General features: G+C 37.4%; 2 protein-coding genes across 2 annotated transcripts; one reads left to right on the forward strand and one right to left on the reverse strand.

Moving 5' to 3' along the window:
• Nucleotides 1-58: 58 nt before the first annotated feature.
• On the forward strand, nucleotides 59-3,712 carry LOC136772297 (cytoplasmic dynein 2 intermediate chain 2-like). Its single transcript, XM_066725179.1, has 10 exons — nucleotides 59-134; nucleotides 194-508; nucleotides 586-670; nucleotides 731-946; nucleotides 1,008-1,242; nucleotides 1,310-1,511; nucleotides 1,594-1,793; nucleotides 1,863-2,005; nucleotides 2,092-2,294; nucleotides 3,575-3,712. The coding sequence occupies exons 2-10, from the start codon at nucleotides 450-452 to the stop codon at nucleotides 3,642-3,644; spliced, it is 1,413 nt and encodes a 470-aa protein (XP_066581276.1). The 5' UTR covers nucleotides 59-134; nucleotides 194-449; the 3' UTR covers nucleotides 3,645-3,712.
• Nucleotides 3,713-4,798: 1,086 nt separating this feature from the next.
• Nucleotides 4,799-6,860, reverse strand: LOC136772298 (tubulin alpha-1 chain-like). Its single transcript, XM_066725180.1, has 3 exons — nucleotides 6,616-6,860; nucleotides 5,997-6,219; nucleotides 4,799-5,928 (listed from the first exon to the last, which is right to left on the reverse strand). The coding sequence occupies exons 1-3, from the start codon at nucleotides 6,616-6,618 to the stop codon at nucleotides 4,799-4,801; spliced, it is 1,356 nt and encodes a 451-aa protein (XP_066581277.1). The 5' UTR covers nucleotides 6,619-6,860.
• Between the last annotated feature and the right edge of the window lie 15,932 nt (nucleotides 6,861-22,792).

Raw genomic sequence — 22,792 nt, forward strand, 5'->3', positions numbered from 1 at the left:
GGCGACCAGTCTTCTTTCCCCTTACCCTTTTAATACAACTCCCCAGTACTCCCCACGCTTAAAATGGAACTGTGCCTTTCTTTTTCGAGTTACTTTACTTCAAATTACTTTGGACTGCTTCATTTTAACTAGACGTAATTACCATGAGTTAAAACGGTGTAGTTTGTGTAATGAAAACTTATTTGTTTAATAGGAACAAACCCTCCATGGGGGGGGGGGGGGGGTTAAGTATACTTGAAGCAGACTTGAAGCTTTCGATTAATCTAGGGAATTTTCATTTTTATTTCGGCCTTGGTTGCATCGCTTCGGCTGACGGTTTAATCGACACTCGGCTAGTCAATCTGAATTTTAAAATCTAATTACCGATCGTAAATTGTCATAAATGCACGGTGTTTGTTTTTGGCAATTGCATACGGAGCAAATACTTAAAAGTAAACAAACTGCATGCAATGTTTAGTAATAAGACGTCAGATGTTATCGGGTTTCATTCCGAAATAACAGAAGCTAAGTAAGCAATACCGCTTTTGTAGTTAAGCAGCCAAAACTTCATTCGTTTATATGAAATGATAAATAATATTTTTTCAGATCATCAGAATCAAAAAATGTACAAACTATTTCAATTGTTTACAACGAAGGCCAATCACAAGCAGCTGAAAAAAAAACTGTTGAGGTAAATTAATTAAATATTTTGTTTACACAATTAGCAAAATTAGTTATTATTAATTTATAGACACAAACTTTACCTGAACATAAAGCAAAAGCAACAGTTAGTTATCAACAATTAGCAGAGTTTTTGAGAAAAGTAACTCCAGATATAATCAAAGCTCTTGATGAAACTTATGGGGCTGATACATTTGAAGAGTACGATCCTTATGGTGGAGAAGATTCAGTTAAAAGTATAGAATTATTAAACAAATTTAACACTTTAGAAGAGTTAGATCCACAGGTAAATAATTTACTCTCAAATTTATAATAAGTTTAAATTAATCACTTACGAATTTTTATAGCTCAAAGTGAGTGATTTAACATGGAGCACCGGAGGTGGAACAATAGCAATTTCACAGAGCGTAAAATATCATGAAACATGGTGTGAACACCGTAATAAAATATTTTTATATAATTTGACAAAACAAGAAACAGTATTGGAGACACCAAACAAAAAATTAGAAACAAATTCATGTGTTACTAAAATAGTTTATCATCCACTAGTACCATCAATCTTAGCAGCTGGTTTATTTAATGGTGGATATTTGTTTATATCTCCAAATAATTATATATATTACACAAGTAATTTAAAATTTAACAACAGGTGATATTCTCCTATGGAATCTTAGAGATGAAATTTCAATTACTCCTTTGGTGGTATGTACTCACGAAGACTCAGTATCCAATTTACAATGGAGATCAAGAAAAATCAATGATATATCAATACTTATAAGTTGTAGTAAAGATGGTTATATTTTTACTCATAAAGTAGCAGCTAATTTTACAATGACTAAATTACACAAAAAGTAATTATAATTTTTTTCAAATTATTTCTAACTTGAAATAATATATCTAATTTAAAATATTATCAAACACAATTTACTAAAGGTTTAAATTGAGCAAAGAACACAACCCAGTTGAAAATTCTCGACCTCGAAGTGCAGGGGGAAGACGGGAACGTGCCGCTGAAGGTGGATTATGCATAACAAGTTTTGATTTTTCCTCTAAGCGTCCTTTAATATTTATTGTTGGTACTTTGTGCGGTGGTTTGTACAAATGTAGTTTAGATCGCAATACTCCAATAGAAGGTAAAATTGTGAAAATAATATAATATATTAAACCAGAAAATTTTAAAAGAAATAAATTCTTATTTTCAGATAATGAAAACATTTTGGATCCAGTCATAGCAGAGTATGAAAGACAGGATGGTAGCATAACATGTGTTAAATGCACTCCAACTCATGATCTATTTTTAGTCAGCAGTACTGATAAGAAGATACGTATATTTAATATGGAAGAGGCAAGTTGTCTGTATTTTTTATATACAAATTAGATCATCAATAATATTTCAAATTTTTCATGGGCTTGCTTGTTTGATTCTTGTAGCATGGTCATCAGCAATCCATATCCACTGAAAATACAGTCATTGGATTATCATTTATGATTGGTAACCAGGATATTTTTGCGGCATATGGAGCCGGTGCAATTGTGAAATTTTACAATGTTATCGACGGTAAGGTCGTAACGAACGTCAAAATGGAAACAGTTAACAGAGATAACATTAGCTGCTTGTGCATCAATTTTAAAAGGTAATTGTTCTTAAAATTAGATTTTATAAGTCATTAAATCAATATTGTTAAGTGTCTGGTCATGCGACACTTTTAATTCATAGCGTTATAACATTAATAATTTTATCTCCTTGATGAATGAAGTGTTGATATCTAGTATAAAACAAAATGCTCCTTTAAAAAAACATTTGTGGAATATAAAAAGAAAATAAAGTTATTAGTGGGGTTTAAATTGAAATAGTACGGTTAAATTGTTAAATAACATTGAATCAAGGTCATTTACAAACAATTTTTCAAATAAAAGTTATGGCTTTGAGGAATACATAAGATGAAGTCACACCCACACACATTCACTTGACTTTCGAGAGTCAAATGATGGTGACCTCAAAATCACACTGATTTTTTTAAATGAATTGATATATTTTCCTTATACTAAATATTGTAGCTGATTTTTAGAAATTTTGCAAAATACTAATTTCTCTTTTAACCTAAGCATTTACAAAACATTTCGATTTGAAATTTCACGAGTTGTATGAGTTTGAGTGATATTGTATGCAGGAACGCTACACGTAGACATGTATAATCATTAATCTACAAATATTTTCAAATCTAAGTATCTTATAAATATTTAGATTAAGAAAAATATATAACTGTAAACTTGGGTAAAAAAAGAAAAACTCGTTTTCATTTTTCTTTTTTTTTAATTCCACGCCAATTAAGGGGATGCACTGAGGGGCATAAAAGTACATCCAAATTATCTTCTACAATTTTAAAAATTTGAATATTTTCATGGGGACCAAACTGGATTCCTGTTTCTTCTTGGTCTCAAATTACTCGTTGAAGTTTGCCGAAGCGTCGTACATGCTCCCTTTTTCTAAGTTATTGATGGGAAGTGAAATATAATTATTAATATCCCATTGTTTTTCCTTTTTTCTATTAATCCGTAAAACAAGCCTTTAAGTCGATTATAAGCACATCAATACCAACCAGTTTGGTCCCCATGAAAATATTCAAAATTCTAAAAGTGTAGAAGATAATTTGGATGTACTTTTATGCTCCTCAGTGTATCCCCTTTAATAAAAACATTAAGGTATGAACATTTCATAAATTAGAAATTTCACGCCCCAATTTAAATAAAAATATTGTTTTGCACATTTTTATAAAAGAGTTATCTATAATAAAAATTGCCTATTTTCGACCGAATATATTCTATGCTAAAATATTTTTAAGAGTTTACATTAAAATAGCTATATAAAATAATTGATATACTAGATTTAATCGGTATTTATCCATTTTTCCAGGGACCTATTGGCTGTCGGAGATACAGCTGGAAATTTAGAAATCTGGAAAGTTTCGAGAGATACTTTTTAACCATTTGATTATCGATAATTGTTTTATGAAAATTATACTTTATTATTTATTATCATATAGAGCAATAATTCAAAAAAGTATTTAATTATAACTAAGAAAAATCGAGGATATAAACAAGTACATTTAATCATTTATTGTTTTTGTTTGCATATACGCAATTCCCTTATTCTTAGCGGTTTTTTTATATTCTTGGTTTACTTTCAAAATTATTTGCTCACATTTTTTGGTTCATTTATTTTAAGACTACACATATATATGAAATTAAAAACTAAAAAAACAATTCGTGAAAGTGACAATGGGATATACAAAAATTATTCGGTAAACAGTTTTGCATATAACATCACGAAATAAAGGGTTAATTCTGATTGCTATGACAGTATTTTCATAGATGTGATGGGCTACTTATATGTTAGTGCTTCTCCGCAAACTTTTGCCCGTTCTAAATTCCGGTTCCTGCATGACGCTAGATGATCGGTGGGTGAGTAATGATCCATTAGTACCATACACACACAGTTAATTGTTACCTCACAATCATATACATTCTTCTCAGCGATAAAAAGGATACTACTATTATCTGATTCGCTTTCCGAACCTGAAGCAAAACAAGTTTTATTTAAAACATTCTTTGATAGTAAATAGTAATTTCTACACATTGTCCCTCTACAACGCTTTCGCTGAAACATCCTGTATTATAAAAGTAATTATAACCTATTGTTTAATAATTAGCAAATGGAATTGGTACCCTACTGCTGAATAAAACAAAAACATCAGAAATAAGATAAAACCAATTTATTTCATCGAAAGATTAAATATCAAAAACAAAAATTAAACTTGTAGCTGAATCATCACAGACTTTGGGATTTTCGCTATAAATAATGTACACGCGTTTATATAACATATATGTAATAAAGATATATATCATTGTAAATATAAATTTCTATAAAATAAACATACAATTATAAAATAAAATACTTTTCTAAGCCTTTAAAGCTTCATCTCAGCAATTATTTTTAAACTATACGTTATTTAAATTAATTTCGATATTTCTGATTGCACGTCTTAAGCAAAGATATGGTAAATATGTATAGTTTCTATAAAACAAATATAAATATATGTAGAAATTAATCAAATTTAATTTTCTGAGCCAATGTTGCTTAAAATTCATCGTCATTCGCTTCTCCATCAATTTCTGAAGAGTCCAATCCAACCTCTTGATAATCTTTCTCCAAAGCAGCAAGATCCTCGCGGGCTTCGGAAAACTCACCTTCTTCCATTCCTTCACCGACGTACCAATGCACGAAAGCGCGTTTTGCGAACATCAAATCAAATTTATGATCAAGCCTTCCCCAAGCTTCGGCAATCGCAGTCGTATTGGAGAGCATGCAAACTGCACGCTGAACTTTGGCAAGATCGCCACCTGGTACTACCGTGGGTGGTTGATAATTGATACCAACTTTGAAACCAGTTGGACACCAATCGACGAATTGAATTGACCGTTTTGTTTTTATTGCTGCAATAGCGGCATTTACGTCCTTTGGCACTACGTCTCCTCTGTACAATAAACAGCAAGCCATGTACTTTCCGTTTCGCGGGTCGCATTTCACCATTTGGTTGGAAGGCTCGAAACATGCATTAGTGATTTCGGATACCGAGATCTGTTCGTGGCACGCTTTGTCTGCAGAAAGGATTGGAGCATAGGTGACCAAAGGAAAATGAATTCGAGGATAGGGAACCAGGTTAGTCTGAAATTCAGTCAAATCAACATTTAAAGCGCCATCAAAACGTAAGGAAGCTGTAATTGATGATACTATCTGGCCGATTAACCTGTTGAGATTTGTATAGGATGGTCTGTCAATATCCAAATTGCGGCAGCAAATCTCGAAAATCGCTTCGTTATCTACCATAAATGCACAGTCTGAGTGGTCTAAAGTTGTGTGCGTTGTAAGGACAGAATTATATGGCTCAACAACTGCCGTGGAGACCAGTGGTGCTGGATAAATAGCAAACTCTAATTTTGATTTCTTCCCAAAATCAACTGACAAACGTTCCATTAATAAGGATGTAAAACCAGAACCAGTTCCACCACCAAATGAGTGGAAGATTAGAAAACCTTGTAAACCAGTACATCTTTCTGAAAGTTTTCGTATCTTATCCAATACAACATCAACAATCTCTTTTCCAATTGTGTAATGACCACGAGCATAGTTATTTGCTGCATCTTCTTTGCCAGAAATTAATTGTTCCGGGTGAAAGAGCTGACGATAGGTTCCTGTGCGAACCTCATCTAATTGACAGAAATACTAATTAAATTATACAATCTAAAATAAATAAAACTCCATAAAAATTACCTACCAACCACTGTGGGTTCTAAATCTACGAAAACTGCTCTTGGTACATGTTTGCCAGCACCAGTCTCACTAAAAAAGGTACTGAAACTATCATCGCCTCCTTGAAGCCCTTTATCAGATGGCATTTGACCATCTGGCTGAATACCATGCTCAAGGCAATAGAGCTCCCAACAGGCATTACCAATCTGAACACCAGCCTGACCCACATGTATGGATATGCACTCACGCTAAAAAAACAATGATGATGATGATGTAACTTACATAATATTATGCTAACTTATTGAATCAAAATTCTCCAATAGCTATATTCCATTTTTAGTCTTGTTTAAAAATATGAGACCAATAAGCTTAAAAGAAACCTTAAAATAAAAGCTTTCAATGCAAATTTGAAAGCTTTTTTCAAGTAATATTCAGATAAATGTATTCCATCCTAATAAATTACGTGTTCAATTACAATTTAAGAATTAGGCCCGGTGTCTCAAACTTTGATTAAGTTAATCATGCTATATGATATGTTACGTAAAATATAGCATAATTAACTTAATTTAGATTAATTAAGGCTTGACATTGGGTCTTACATTTTTTCGCACAAAGTTTCAATTAGAAAATTAATGAAAACTTACCATTTTGGTGGAGAATGCTTCTTGGTTGGAGTTCAGTCACTGGTGCAACGTTGAAAAGCAGCAATAGCTCCTACGATTCCTTCAGCTCGCCAATTTTTCAATTAATTATATTTAACTTTGTTTACGATCGGCGATCGAATATTGCATTCAGTCAATTATCAGCTCAAGCAGCTGCAGTGTTGCAATGTAGGCAAACATAAACTTAAAAATTCACTAGACTTAAGCGATAGGTGACAACTGACAAGAGCGACTGAACGGGTCCAGCAGACGGGTCTGGCTGGAATCTCTGGCTGGCTGGCCGCTGGAGAGTGGAGTCTGGCTGGACGTGTAAGGGTCGATGAAACGTTCGCAAATGCAATGCTGGAAACCTAAGAAATCGAAGCCAAAAAAGCAGTGATCATTCTAAATAGACAATAATTTTACGTAAAAATTATAAATTATCACATAACTTATGTTGTTTTTATTCAGAGTATCTTCATTTCGAGTTTCCAAACATGAAATCTGCTATTTTGGCTTCAATTCCTTAGGTTTCCAGCATTGTATTTGCGAACGTTTCACCGACCCTAAAGCCGAATCAGACGATGCTTTTTCTCGTGCTGGATTACTAAGATTACTTGCTGAATTTAGAATGATGACTGCTGATTGGATATTTGCATTATTATAACCAATCAGCAAACAATATTTCAATTCAGCAAGCAATCCAGCACGAGAAAAAGCATCGTCTGATTTCGGCTTAAGTGTATTGTACACAGTAATCGCCAGGTATGGCTTTCCCATAATTTTTCGATGCTTTTAGGAATCGCATTAAAAAGACCAGCGCTTTTACTTCGCGCACCTAACTCACTCGCTTGCTTCGTTCGTATGTATATACTACACTATAAATTGAATCGTATGTGCTTTCAGCTATAGTGTATAGTAATCATTTTCCATGTTAAATTACTGAGTGAAGCTAGCTGAACCACACACGATTCAATTTTCCACTGATTTCCCACTGTGCACTACATAGTATGTACATACACCATAGGAAATTGATTCGGCGACCTTTCAGTTAACTTCACTTCGTACTTTCTCTACGAATTTCAAAGACGGCGATCAATTTTCCACAGTGTCTATACACTATTAAAAAAACTTATAAAAAACTTCGTCTGAGCTCGGTAAATTTCGTTATACACGTCAGATGTAAGCGGGAACTATAAATAGTATAAATGCAGACATTTGTTTAACAGAACATCATTTATTATAACATGCAGATGTTTTAAAATATTTATTAACTACATTTTTTATTGTAAATTAATTGCAAAACAGCATATATAATGACGATATTCACTTACAAAAGAATTATTTTTAAACGGCACTACGCGACACGAATTTTTTAAATGTCACTACACGGCGTGGAATTTTTAAACGCGCATTCATTTTAGAATAAGATCGTCTAATGTATAACAAATATTATTTTATTAAACTGTAGTGAGTTCATTTTATAGTTCATTTAACTTCAAAATAAAATGATGAGAATTATGGGTTAAGAGAGTCTTTGAGTCTTCTACTTTTAATCGTGCAAGCACTAAACACGCACACGCGTGTGCTGCACACTGACAATTTTTACGAGTTTTCTAATTATTACACTTCTTTTACAAATGAAAGCTTTTATTTTCATCACATACAGTATTCCATTAAATTATTGTATTATATAAAATCAATAATAATGAATGAAAATTTACTTAAAATTAATTAAACTGTAACAAAATAATTTATTTTAATTAAATTTACATAGATTTATTAAAGAGCGGTAAAATTTTATTAACATAATAATAAAATAGCACGTATTTGATGAAAATAAAACACTACATTATTTTTAATCGCGACTAATGCGAAATAAATGTCAGTGATTATAAAAAGAAACAGCGCGATTTACTGACAATTCATACGCGGAAATTTGATAGATAAACTGAAACTCGCGCTTCAAAAAATACCATCCGGGACAGGTACTACTCGTTAAGATTCTTTTTCACTGGCTTTTAAAACGCTAAATTTGCCATATGATATAAAATTGTTAACATTGCAATGTATTAGCATAAGTATTTTCGAAAAAATGGTCAATCCGTACTTGGCAAAATAATCATTTTAAAAGTTGGTGAAAGAGATCCTACTCATACCGATAGCAGTCGCAACTGATTTGCGGAATATCTCAAATTGCAACCAAACAGGTGCGATTGCTAATTAACCCGCCCACAATAAGCGATACCTGTTCCGCATAGCCCTCTCGCGTAGCGGGTACATCAACTCAGTTATCAATTATCCGCGTACCGGTCGTCAGTGGATCCCGCGTTGTGGTTTTTCGTAACCACTGAGTGAGTACTGACATTTAGTTTAAATTAGTCGCGATTAAAAATAATTTAATGTTTTATTTTCATCACATATGAGCTATTTATTTTATAATATTAATAAAATTGTGCCGCGTTTTATAAAATTTAAATAAATTTAATTAGTTTTTATTATTTTTATACAAACAATTTAAATTTATTTAAGATTTTATTAATTATTATTCATTTCTAAATAAATTTAAAATTCTGGTTAAAATTTTTTAATAGTGTTGTGCAATTATAAGTATTCGGCATTGGTGACAATAAATTGTTTAAAAATTAAACTTAACTTTTCTATATAATTTCCGCATATTTAATTATGTCAAGAGGGAAATTTAAATAATGCAGTTGGGATATTTTAATAGAATATATAGTAATGAATGCAGTGTGTGATGAAAATAAAAGCTTTTATCTGTGTGTAATTCGCGTAATAAATAGAAAATTTGTGACTACAGTCAGTGCGGAGCGTATCTATTGTGTATGTGTGTGTGAGTGCTGCAGCGAATAAAGACAGAAGCCTCAAAGACTGTTAAAGCCTGCCAGTTTCACTTTAATTATATTAAAGTTAAATAAATTAAAATTAACTCTATAAAATTACATGCAATAATTTATTTCTGTTACGGTTAGCGACTTCACTAAAGAGTGAGAGAGCGCGTTTAAAAATTTCACGTCGAGGAGTGTCGTTTGAAAAATCCGAGTCTCGTAGTGTCAGTCGATAAGTGCTCGTCGTGGAGTGCGGTTTTCCAGAGTAGTATACCTTAAAATAAAACTCGCGCCACGAAATGCCGTTTGAAAAATCCGAGTTTCGAAGTGTAGATCGATAAGTGTTCGTCGCGCAGTGCGGTTGTCCCGCGTATTATATGTAGAAATATAAATCGCGCCGAGCAGTGCTGTTTGAAAAATCCGAGTTTCGTAGTGTCAGTCGATAATTGTTCGTCGCGGGGTGTGGTTGTCCCGCGTAGTATATGTTAAAATAAAATTCGCGTCGCGCATACCGTTTGTAAAATCCTAGTTTCGTAGTATCATTCGATAAGTGTTCGTCGCGGAATGCGGTTGTCCCGTGTAGTATACGTTAAAATAAAATTCGCTTCGCGCAGTGCCGTTTGAAAAATCCGAGTTTCGTAGTGTCAGTCGATAATTGTTCGTCGCGGAGTGCGGTGTCCCTCGTAGTATATGTTGAAATAAAATTCGCGTCGCGCATACCGTTTGTAAAATCCTAGTTTCGAAGTGTCAGTCGATAAGTGCTCGTCGTGGAGTGCGGTTTTCCAGAGTAGTATACCTTAAAATAAAACTCGCGCCACGAAATGCCGTTTGAAAAATCCGAGTTTCGAAGTGTAGATCGATAAGTGTTCGTCGCGCAGTGCGGTTGTCCCGCGTATTATACGTAGAAATATAAATCGCGCCGAGCAGTGCTGTTTGAAAAATCCGAGTTTCGTAGTGTCAGTCGATAATTGTTCGTCGCGGGGTGTGGTTGTCCCGCGTAGTATATGTTAAAATAAAATTCGCGTCGCGCATACCGTTTGTAAAATCCTAGTTTCGTAGTATCATTCGATAAGTGTTCGTCGCGGAATGCGGTTGTCCCGTGTAGTATACGTTAAAATAAAATTCGCTTCGCGCAGTGCCGTTTGAAAAATCCGAGTTTCGTAGTGTCAGTCGATAATTGTTCGTCGCGGAGTGCGGTGTCCCGCGTAGTATATGTTGAAATAAAATTCGCGTCGCGCATACCGTTTGTAAAATCCTAGTTTCGAAGTGTCAGTCGATAAGTGTTCGTCGCGGAGTGCGGTGTCCCGCGTAGTATACGTTGAAATAAAATTCACGTCGCGCATACCGTTCGTAAAATCCTAGTTACGTAGTGTCAGTCGATAAGTGTTCGTCGCGAAATGTGGTTGTCCCGCGTAGTATACATTGAAATAAAAATCGCGCCGAGCAGTGCCGTTTGAAAAATCCGAGTTACGTAGTGTCAGTCGATAAGTGTTCGTCGCGAAATGTGGTTGTCACGCGTAGTACACATTGAAATAAAAATCGCGCCGAGCAGTGCCGTTTGAAAAATCCTAGTTACGTAGTGTCAGTCGATAAGTGTTCGTCGCGAAATGTGGTTGTCACGCGTAGTATACATTGAAATAAAAATCGCGCCGAGCAGTGCCGTTTGAAAAATTCGAGTTTCGTAGTGTCAGTCGATAAGTGTTCGTCGCGAAGTGCGGTTGTCCCGCGTAGTATACATTGAAATAAAATTCGCGTTGCGCAGTTCCGTTTAAAAAATCCGAGTTACGTAGTGTCAGTCGATAAGTGTTCGTCGTGAAATGTGGTTGTCACGCGTAGTATACATTGAAAATAAAATCGCGCCGAGCAGTGCCGTTTGAAAAATCCTAGTTTCGAAGTGTCAGTCGATAAGTGTTCGTCGCGGAGTGCGGTGTCCCGCGTAGTATACGTTGAAATAAAATTCGCGTCGCGCATACCATTCGTAAAATCCTAGTTACGTAGTGTCAGTCGATAAGTGTTCGTCGCGAAATGTGGTTGTCCCGCGTAGTATACATTGAAATAAAAATCGCGCCGAGCAGTGCCGTTTGAAAAATCCGAGTTACGTAGTGTCAGTCGATAAGTGTTCGTCGCGAAATGTGGTTGTCACGCGTAGTATACATTGAAATAAAAATCGCGCCGAGCAGTGCCGTTTGAAAAATCCTAGTTACGTAGTGTCAGTCGATAAGTGTTCGTCGCGAAATGTGGTTGTCACGCGTAGTATACATTGAAATAAAAATCGCGCCGAGCAGTGCCGTTTGAAAAATTCGAGTTTCGTAGTGTCAGTCGATAAGTGTTCGTCGCGAAGTGCGGTTGTCCCGCGTAGTATACATTGAAATAAAATTCGCGTTGCGCAGTTCCGTTTAAAAAATCCGAGTTACGTAGTGTCAGTCGATAAGTGTTCGTCGTGAAATGTGGTTGTCACGCGTAGTATACATTGAAAATAAAATCGCGCCGAGCAGTGCCGTTTGAAAAATCCGAGTTTCGAAGTGTCAGTCGATAAGTGTTCGTCGCGGAGTGCGGTTGTCCCGCGTAGTATACGTTGAAATAAAATTCGCGTCGCGCATACCGTTTGTAAAATCCTAGTTACGTAGTGTCAGTGGATAAGTGTTCGTCGCGGAATGCGGTGGTCCCGCGTAGTATACGGTAAAAAAAATCGCGTCGCGCACTGCTGAATTAAAAATCAGAATCTATAGTGACAGTCGTGAACTGCTCGTCGCGTAGTGCGGTTCTCCCGCGTAGTGTACGTTTAAAAGAAATCGCGTAGCGCACTGCTACTTTAAAAATCCGAGTCTGTAGTGACAGTCGTGAACTGCTCGTCGCGTAGTGCGGTTCTCCCGCGTAGTGTACGTTTAAAAGGAATCGCGTAGCGCACTGCTGATTTAAAAATCAGAATTTGTAGTGACAGTCGTGAACTGCTCGTCGTGTAGTGCGGTTCTCCTGCGTAGTGTACGTTAAGAAGAAATCGCGTAGCGCACTGGTGATTTAAAAATTAGAATTTGTAGTGACAGTCGTGAACTGCTCGTCGCGTAGTGCGGTTCTCCCGCGTAGTGTACGTTTAAAAGAAATCGCGTAGCGCACTGCTACTTTAAAAATCCGAGTCTGTAATGTCAGACGAGAACTGCTCGTCGCGTAGTGCGGTTGTCCCGGTAGTGTACGTTAAAAAGAAATCGCGTAGCGCACTGCTGATTTAAAAATCAGAATCTGTAGTGACAGTCGTGAACTGCTCGTCGCGTAGTGCGGTTCTCCCGCGTAGTGTACGTTTAAAAGAAATCGCGTAGCGCACTGCTGATTTAAAAATCAGAATCTGTAGTGACAGTCGTGAACTGCTCGTCGCGTAGTGCGGTTCTCCCGCGTAGTGTACGTTTAAAAGGAATCGCGTACCGCACTGCTGATTTAAAAATCAGAATTTGTAGTGACAGTCGTGAACTGCTCGTCGCGTAGTGCGGTTCTCCCGCGTAGTGTACGTTTAAAAGAAATCGCGTAGCGCACTGCTGATTTAAAAATCAGAATCTGTAGTGACAGTCGTGAACTGCTCGTCGCGTAGTGCGGTTCTCCCGCGTAGTGTACGTTTAAAAGAAATCGCGTAGCGCACTGCTGATTTAAAAATCAGAATTTGTAGTGACAGTCGTGAACTGCTCGTCGCGTAGTGCGGTTCTCCCGCGTAGTGTACGTTTAAAAGAAATCGCGTAGCGCACTGCTGATTTAAAAATCAGAATCTGTAGTGACAGTCGTGAACTGCTCGTCGCGTAGTGCGCTTCTCCCGCGTAGTGTACGTTTAAAAGAAATCGCGTAGCGCACTGCTGATTTAAAAATCAGAATCTGTAGTGACAGTCGTGAACTGCTCGTCGCGTAGTGCGGTTCTCCCGCGTAGTGTACGTTTAAAAGAAATCGCGTAGCGCACTGCTGATTTAAAAATCAGAATTTGTAGTGACAGTCGTGAACTGCTCGTCGCGTAGTGCGGTTCTCCCGCGTAGTGTACGTTTAAAAGAAATCGCGTAGCGCACTGCTGATTTAAAAATCAGAATCTGTAGTGACAGTCGTGAACTGCTCGTCGCGTAGTGCGCTTCTCCCGCGTAGTGTACGTTTAAAAGGAATCGCGTACCGCACTGCTGATTTAAAAATCAGAATTTGTAGTGACAGTCGTGAACTGCTCGTCGCGTAGTGCGGTTCTCCCGCGTAGTGTACGTTTAAAAGAAATCGCGTAGCGCACTGCTGATTTAAAAATCAGAATCTGTAGTGACAGTCGTGAACTGCTCGTCGCGTAGTGCGGTTCTCCCGCGTAGTGTACGTTTAAAAGAAATCGCGTAGCGCACTGCTGATTTAAAAATCAGAATCTGTAGTGACAGTCGTGAACTGCTCGTCGCGTAGTGCGGTTCTCCCGCGTAGTGTACGTTTAAAAGAAATCGCGTAGCGCACTGCTGATTTAAAAATCAGAATCTGTAGTGACAGTCGTGAACTGCTCGTCGCGTAGTGCGGTTCTCCCGCGTAGTGTACGTTTAAAAGGAATCGCGTAGCGCACTGCTGATTTAAAAATCAGAATTTGTAGTGACAGTCGTGAACTGCTCGTCGCGTAGTGCGGTTCTCCCGCGTAGTGTACGTTTAAAAGAAATCGCGTAGCGCACTGCTGATTTAAAAATCAGAATCTGTAGTGACAGTCGTGAACTGCTCGTCGCGTAGTGCGGTTCTCCCGCGTAGTGTACGTTTAAAAGAAATCGCGTAGCGCACTGCTGATTTAAAAATCAGAATTTGTAGTGACAGTCGTGAACTGCTCGTCGCGTAGTGCGGTTCTCCCGCGTAGTGTACGTTTAAAAGAAATCGCGTAGCGCACTGCTGATTTAAAAATCAGAATCTGTAGTGACAGTCGTGAACTGCTCGTCGCGTAGTGCGGTTCTCCCGCGTAGTGTACGTTTAAAAGGAATCGCGTAGCGCACTGCTGATTTAAAAATCAGAATTTGTAGTGACAGTCGTGAACTGCTCGTCGCGTAGTGCGGTTCTCCCGCGTAGTGTACGTTTAAAAGAAATCGCGTAGCGCACTGCTGATTTAAAAATCAGAATCTGTAGTGACAGTCGTGAACTGCTCGTCGCGTAGTGCGGTTCTCCCGCGTAGTGTACGTTTAAAAGGAATCGCGTAGCGCACTGCTGATTTAAAAATCAGAATTTGTAGTGACAGTCGTGAACTGCTCGTCGCGTAGTGCGGTTCTCCCGCGTAGTGTACGTTTAAAAGAAATCGCGTAGCGCACTGCTGATTTAAAAATCAGAATCTGTAGTGACAGTCGTGAACTGCTCGTCGCGTAGTGCGGTTCTCCCGCGTAGTGTACGTTTAAAAGGAATCGCGTAGCGCACTGCTGATTTAAAAATCAGAATTTGTAGTGACAGTCGTGAACTGCTCGTCGCGTAGTGCGGTTCTCCCGCGTGGTGTACGTTTAAAAGGAATCGCGTAGCGCACTGCTGATTTAAAAATCAGAATTTGTAGTGACAGTCGTGAACTGCTCGTCGCGTAGTGCGGTTCTCCCGCGTAGTGTACGTTTAAAAGAAATCGCGTAGCGCACTGCTACTTTAAAAATCCGAGTCTGTAGTGTCAGACGAGAACTGCTCGTCGCGTAGTGCGGTTGTCCCGGTAGTGTACGTTAAAAAGAAATCGCGTCGCGTAGTGCCTTTTGAATAATTTGTGTCTCAAAGAGTCAGTCGTGAAGTGCTCGTCGCGTAGTGCGGTTCTCCCGCGTAGTGTACGTTTAAAAGAAATCGCGTAGCGCACTGCTGATTTAAAATCAGAATCTGCAGTGACAGTCGTGAACTGCTCGTCGCGTAGTGCGGTTCTCCCGCGTAGTGTACGTTTAAAAGGAATCGCGTAGCGCACTGCTGATTTAAAAATCAGAATTTGTAGTGACAGTCGTGAACTGCTCGTCGCGTAGTGCGGTTCTCCCGCGTAGTGTACGTTTAAAAGAAATCGCGTAGCGCACTGCTGATTTAAAAATCAGAATCTGTAGTGACAGTCGTGAACTGCTGGTCGCGTAGTGCGGTTCTCCCGCGTAGTGTACGTTTAAAAGAAATCGCGTAGTGCACTGCTGATTTAAAAATCAGAATCTGTAGTGACAGTCGTGAACTACTCGTCGCGTAGTGCGGTTCTCCTGCGTAGTGTACGTTAAGAAGAAATCGCGTAGCGCACTGGTGATTTAAAAATTAGAATTTGTAGTGACAGTCGTGAACTGCTCGTCGCGTAGTGCGGTTGTCGCGAGAAGTGTACCTTAAAAAGAATTCGCGCAGTGCCGTTTAAAAATCATTTTTTCGCGAGTGCATAACGTCAGCGTCCTCATCTCCATCGTCATCATAAACGCCATTATCATCGCCATCAACATCACCATTCCCATCTTCGGTATTGTCGCAGAATATGTATGAATTATGGCTGGGAATTCGCTGAATGAGTGAGTCCCACGGGTAAAACCGTGGAAATTTTTTTTATTAACTAAAGAATGACCAAAAACCTATCAGTAGGTTACTAGTTTGCCATTCTTCGGTTAAAATCATTTCTTGTTTTGTTTTTAATGTTTTTCAGATCCTCCGTATCGTCTATTTCTATTTTGCGCGTATTTTCTGTTTTTCATTAGGTTTAGATTGGCGTTATATGTAGGCTCTTTAGCTTTGTGAATTAAATAGTCATTATAGTTTTCGGTATTAGGTAGGGTATCATTTTCAGGTTTCTTAATTCCTTTTAAAATAAAGGGAATCACCTCAACTTCATTTTCCACGGAGATTCTATCTTCCCACATGTCCAGTTTAACTAATAAAGGCACATCTTAATTGAATTAACGTTCACTCTCTCGATAGAAAGATGCATCTCAATTAATCACTAGAATCAAACACCATTTCCTCTTTTTTTTATAATCGTATGTTTTTGGTAGAATCTTCGTATTAAATACCATTTTTGCCAGTTCTTGAAATTCTAAATTATAAAATGAAATATGGAAATATTTTTTTTGAAAAACCTTCCATATTTCAGGTTAAATACTCGTTTTTTCAAATTTTATTAACATTTCTTATTTTCAGGTGGAGTGGAAGAGGACTATTCCTAGTGGCAAAACTTCCAATATCGATATATATTCGATATGGAATTCATACCAACCCTGTACCCTTTTCTCCATCAGTTAGAGAAAGACAAACCATTATTTGGAATCAAACCGTCATCAGAGGAGGACGTACTGACAAATTTCCTAATTATTTTTCTACTTTTCATACTTGCTTAATTTTTTTAAGTTTTAAGAGGGACAAGTATAGGGCAAGGCTGTCAACGAGTAAGGCTTAATTACCTGTCCGTTTACTTAAGTCCACATTAATTTAAATAATTTCAATGATAGGCAAATTTACTTTTATTACTTTCATTCATTGTTAATTCAAGTACAGGTGTTTATTGAGAAGTGGACTCTCGAGTGTCAACTGGCTCGGGCTGATCCTCCTTCAACGACTATAAACCCTTACTTACTTTGTCCTTGTGGACTCTCGACGTTGGCTCATTAAGTTCACCTAATAGGGGTCCATCTTTATTGATGTGTAAATCGTTTCCTCGACGTAGTAGTTCTTCGTGTGACAACTCGGATCCACACCAAGGGACAAAGAAAGTAAGGGTAATTAGTCACTGAGGAGAGTATCAGTCATGATCTGGTTGACCTTTGTGTGAATTAACATTCACGCTCGAGAGGAGGAAGCTTTTCAATTAACCGCTGGAAAGAAGTAACAATTTCTTTAGCTTCTGTTTTCATTCACTTTCTGTAGCATGCTTTATTAATTTATATTTTTGTCTGTCCTTGAAATTCTTAATTAGAATCTGAAATGTGGGAATATTTTCCTTGAAAATCCTTCCACATTTCGGGTTGAATTCTCGTTTTTTTTCCAAATTTATTCTAATTTTTTTGTTTGTTTCAGGTCGAGTGCTAGAGGACCATGGTTAGTGACCCCGTATCCAATACCGATATATAAACCCTATAACGAATCGACACCTTTCATGCGGTCATTTCCACCCTAGGTTGGACTGAGTCAAACCATCATTCGAAATCGAGCCGTCGTTGGAGGAAGACGTACAGGCAAATACATTCTTTTCTTATTTCTCATATTTGTTTAATTTATTTTATGTTTTAGGAAGGACGCTTATAGAATAAGGCTACCAAGGAGTTGGAAGTAAACACTCTCCGTTTACTTAAGTCTACATTTATTTAAATAATTTCAAGGATAGGCAAATTTACTTTTATTACTTTCATTCATTGTTAATTCAAGTACAGGTGTTTATTGAGAAGTGGACTCTCGAGTGTCAACTGGCTCGGGCTGATCCTCCTTCAGCGACTATCAACCCTTACTTACTTTGTCCTTGTGGACTCTCGACGTTGGCTCATTAAGTTCACCTAATAGGGGTCCATCTTTATTGATGGGTAAATCGTTTCCTCGACGTAGTAGTTCTTCGTGTGACAACTCGGATCCACACCAAGGGACAAAGAAAGTAAGGGTAATTAGTCACTGAGGAGAGTATCAGTCATGATCTGGTTGACCTTTGTGTGAATTAACATTCACGCTCGAGAGGAGGAAGCTTTTCAATTAACCGCTGGAAAGAAGTAACAATTTCTTTAGCTTCTGTTTTCATTCACTTTCTGTAGCATGCTTTATTAATTTATATTTTTGTCTGTCCTTGAAATTCCTAATTAGAATCTGAAATGTGGGAATATTTTCCTTGAAAATCCTTCCACATTTCGGGTTGAATTCTCGTTTTTTTTCCAAATTTATTCTAATTTTTTTGTTTGTTTCAGGTCGAGCGCTAGAGGACCATGGTTAGTGACCCCGTATCCAATAACGATATAAACCCTATAACGAATCGACACCTTTCATGCGGTCATTTCCACCCTAGGTTGGAGTGAGTCAAACCATCATTCGAAATCGAGCCGTCGTTGGAGGAAGACGAACAGGCAAATACATTCTTTTCTTATTTCTCATATTTGTTTAATTTATTTTATGTTTTAGGAAGGACGCTTATAGAACAAGGCTACCAAGGAGTAGGATGTAAACACTCTCCGTTTACTTAAGTCTACATTTATTTAAATAATTTCAAGGATAGGCAAATTTACTTTTATTACTTTCATTCATTGTTAATTCAAGTACAGGTGTTTATTGAGAAGTGGACTCTCGAGTGTCAACTGGCTCGGGCTGATCCTCCTTCAGCGACTATCAACCCTTACTTACTTTGTCCTTGTGGACTCTCGACGTTGGCGCATTAAGTTCACCTAATAGGGGTCCATCTTTATTGATGTGTAAATCGTTTCCTCGACGTAGTAGTTCTTCGTGTGACAACTCGGATCCACACCAAGGGACAAAGAAAGTAAGGGTAATTAGTCACTGAGGAGAGTATCAGTCATGATCTGGTTGACCTTTGTGTGAATTAACATTCACGCTCGAGAGGAGGAAGCTTTTCAATTAACCGCTGGAAAGAAGTAACAATTTCTTTAGCTTCTGTTTTCATTCACTTTCTGTAGCATGCGTTATAAATTTATATTTTTGTCTGTCCTTGAAATTCCTAATTAGAATCTGAAATGTGGGAATATTTTCCTTGAAAATCCTTCCACATTTCGGGATGAATTCTCGTTTTTCTTCCAAATTTATTCTAATTTTTTTGTTTGTTTCAGGTCGAGCGCTAGAGGACCATGGTTAGTGACCCCGTATCCAATAACGATATAAACCCTATAACGAATCGACACCTTTCATGCGGTCATTTCCACCCTAGGTTGGAGTGAGTCAAACCATCATTCGAAATCGAGCCGTCATTGGAGGAAGACGTAGAGGCAAATACATTCTTTTCTTATTTCTCATATTTGTTTAATTTATTTTATGTTTTAGGAAGGACTCTTATAGAACAAGGCTACCAAGGTGTAGGAAGTAAACACTCTCCGTTTATTTAAGTCTACATTTATTTAAATAATTTCAAGGATAGGCAAATTTACTTTTATTACTTTCATTCATTGTTAATTCAAGTACAGGTGTTTATTGAGAAGTGGACTCTCGAGTGTCAACTGGCTCGGGCTGATCCTCCTTCAGCGACTATCAACCCTTACTTACTTTGTCCTTGTGGACTCTCGACGTTGGCTCATTAAGTTCACCTAATAGGGGTCCATCTTTATTGATGTGTAAATCGTTTCCTCGACGTAGTAGTTCTTCGTGTGACAACTCAGATCCACACCAAGGGATAAAGAATGTAAGGGTAACTAGTCACTGAGGAGAGTATCAGTCATGATCTGGTTGACCTTTGTGTGAATTAACATTCACGCTCGAGAGGAGGAAGCTTTTCAATTAACAGCTAGAAAGAAGTAACAATTTAGTTAGTTTCTCTATTTATTCACTTTTTGTAGCATGCTTTATTAATTAATTTATATCTTTGTCTGTCTTTGAAATTCCTAATTAGAATCTGAAATGTGGAAATATTTTCTTTGAAAATCCTTCCACATTTCGGGTTGAATACTCGTTTTTTCATGTATATTTTTGTTTTCTTTCTGTTTCAGTTGGATCGGGAGAGGACCATGGGTAGTGACCACATTGTCGATTGTTGGCATAAATCCAACACGAACCGACACCAATCATGCGCCATTGCCACCCTGGGTTGGAGTGAGTCAAACCATCATTCGGAATCGAGCCGTCGTTGGAGGAAGACGTACAGGCAAATACATTCTTTTCTTATTTCTCATACTTGTTTAATTTAATTTATGTTTCAGGAAGGACGCTTATAGGACAAGGCTACCAAGGAGTAGGAAGTAAACACTCTCCGTTTACTTAAGTCCACATTTATTTAAATAATTTCAAGGATAGGCAAATTTACTTTTATTACTTTCATTCATTGTTAATTCAAGTACAGGTGTTTATTGAGAAGTGGACTCTCGAGTGTCAACTGGCTCGGGCTGATCCTCCTTCAGCGACTATCAACCCTTACTTACTTTGTCCTTGTGGACTCTCGACGTTGGCTCATTAAGTTCACCTAATAGGGGTCCATCTTTATTGATGTGTAAATCGTTTCCTCGACGTAGTAGTTCTTCGTGTGACAACTCGGATCCACACCAAGGGACAAAGAAAGTAAGGGTAATTAGTCACTGAGGAGAGTATCAGTCATGATCTGGTTGACCTTTGTGTGAATTAACATTCACGCTCGAGAGGAGGAAGCTTTTCAATTAACAGCTAGAAAGAAGTAACAATTTAGTTAGTTTCTCTATTTATTCACTTTTTGTAGCATGCTTTATTAATTAATTTATATCTTTGTCTGTCTTTGAAATTCCTAATTAGAATCTGAAATGTGGAAATATTTTCTTTGAAAATCCTTCCACATTTCGGGTTGAATACTCGTTTTTTCATGTATATTTTTGTTTTCTTTCTGTTTCAGTTGGATCGGGAGAGGACCATGGGTAGTGACCACATTGTCGATTGTTGGCATAAATCCAACACGAACCGACACCAATCATGCGCCATTGCCACCCTGGGTTGGAGTGAGTCAAACCATCATTCGGAATCGAGCCGTCGTTGGAGGAAGACGTACAGGCAAATACATTCTTTTCTTATTTCTCATACTTGTTTAATTTAATTTATGTTTCAGGAAGGACGCTTATAGGACAAGGCTACCAAGGAGTAGGAAGTAAACACTCTCCGTTTACTTAAGTCCACATTTATTTAAATAATTTCAAGGATAGGCAAATTTACTTTTATTACTTTCATTCATTGTTAATTCAAGTACAGGTGTTTATTGAGAAGTGGACTCTCGAGTGTCAACTGGCTCGGGCTGATCCTCCTTCAGCGACTATCAACCCTTACTTACTTTGTCCTTGTGGACTCTCGACGTTGGCTCATTAAGTTCACCTAATAGGGGTCCATCTTTATTGATGTGTAAATCGTTTCCTCGACGTAGTAGTTCTTCGTGTGACAACTCGGATCCACACCAAGGGACAAAGAAAGTAAGGGTAATTAGTCACTGAGGAGAGTATCAGTCATGATCTGGTTGACCTTTGTGTGAATTAACATTCACGCTCGAGAGGAGGAAGCTTTTCAATTAACAGCTAGAAAGAAGTAACAATTTAGTTAGTTTCTCTATTCATTCACTTTTTGTAGCATGCTTTATTAATTAATTTATATCTTTGTCTGTCTTTGAAGTTCCTAATTAGAATCTGAAATGTGGAAATATTTTCTTTGAAAATCCTTCCACATTTCGGGTTGAATACTGGTTTTTTCAAGTATATTTTTGTTTTCTTTTTGTTTCAGGTGAGGCGGCGCCGCCTCCTCCCCGACGGTGTGCCACCTTGTCGTGGTGGGGGGGCTCACTTCTACAAGATCCCTTCCGATTAGTAAATGATTCGAATTAATTTTCTGATCTTTGGGAATCTTGTAGAAGTGCCAAGAGCACACCACACCTTAACGGGAATCCGTATACCGACATTACAGGGCGAAAACTATTTCGCATGCAGCGTCGTCATTTGTTGACGGATTGTAAAGTTATTACAGGTTTTTGGAAATGCCAGAAGCTTATCTACTAAGTTACGTTAGGAAAATTAACAAAAAATGAAAAAAAATTTTTGTTTAAATAAATATATTAACATTATTGAGAAACAACAATTAAATCGCAAAATCCCGCAACGTACTTTACTAGATAATGTTCATACGTTTCCAAAAAGTCCACAAAAATGCAAATCTGTCAAGAAATGACGATGCTGCATGCAAAATAAATAATTGAAGAATTTCGTGTTGGCGACTTCCCGAACACGAAATTCTTCCATTATTTATTTTGCATGCATCATCGTCATTTCTTGACAGATTTGCATTTTTGTGGACTTTTTGGAAACGTATGAACATTATCTAGTAAAGTACGTTGGGGGATTTTGCGATTTATTTGTTGTTTCTCAATAATGTTAATATATTTATTTAAACAAAAATTTTTTTTCATTTTTTGTTAATTTTCCTAACGTAACTTAGTAGATAAGCTTCTGGCATTTCCAAAAACCTGTAATAACTTTACAATCCGTCAACAAATGACGACGTTGCTTGCGAAATAGTTTTCGCTATGTAATGTCGGTATACGGATTCCCGTTAATTATACTATAGTTTTCTTTCCCGGGTTGAATTATATTATTTAATTCGTTACTACACTATCTGATGCCTGAGCTATATATGATTTAATTTCCCATTGTGTATATACGAGATAAGCAAGGATGAGTTATACATAGGCGCGCGTATTAGCACTACATAGTAAGAGCGCTGGTGTCTTTTTAAAGCAGTTCCTAAATGCATCGAAA

The sequence above is a fragment of the Prorops nasuta genome, unplaced genomic scaffold (genome assembly GCF_024137725.1).
Source record: "Prorops nasuta isolate Cenicafe-Biocafe unplaced genomic scaffold, Cenicafe_Pnas_1.2 PNAS00004, whole genome shotgun sequence".
NCBI lineage: Eukaryota > Metazoa > Arthropoda > Insecta > Hymenoptera > Bethylidae > Prorops > Prorops nasuta.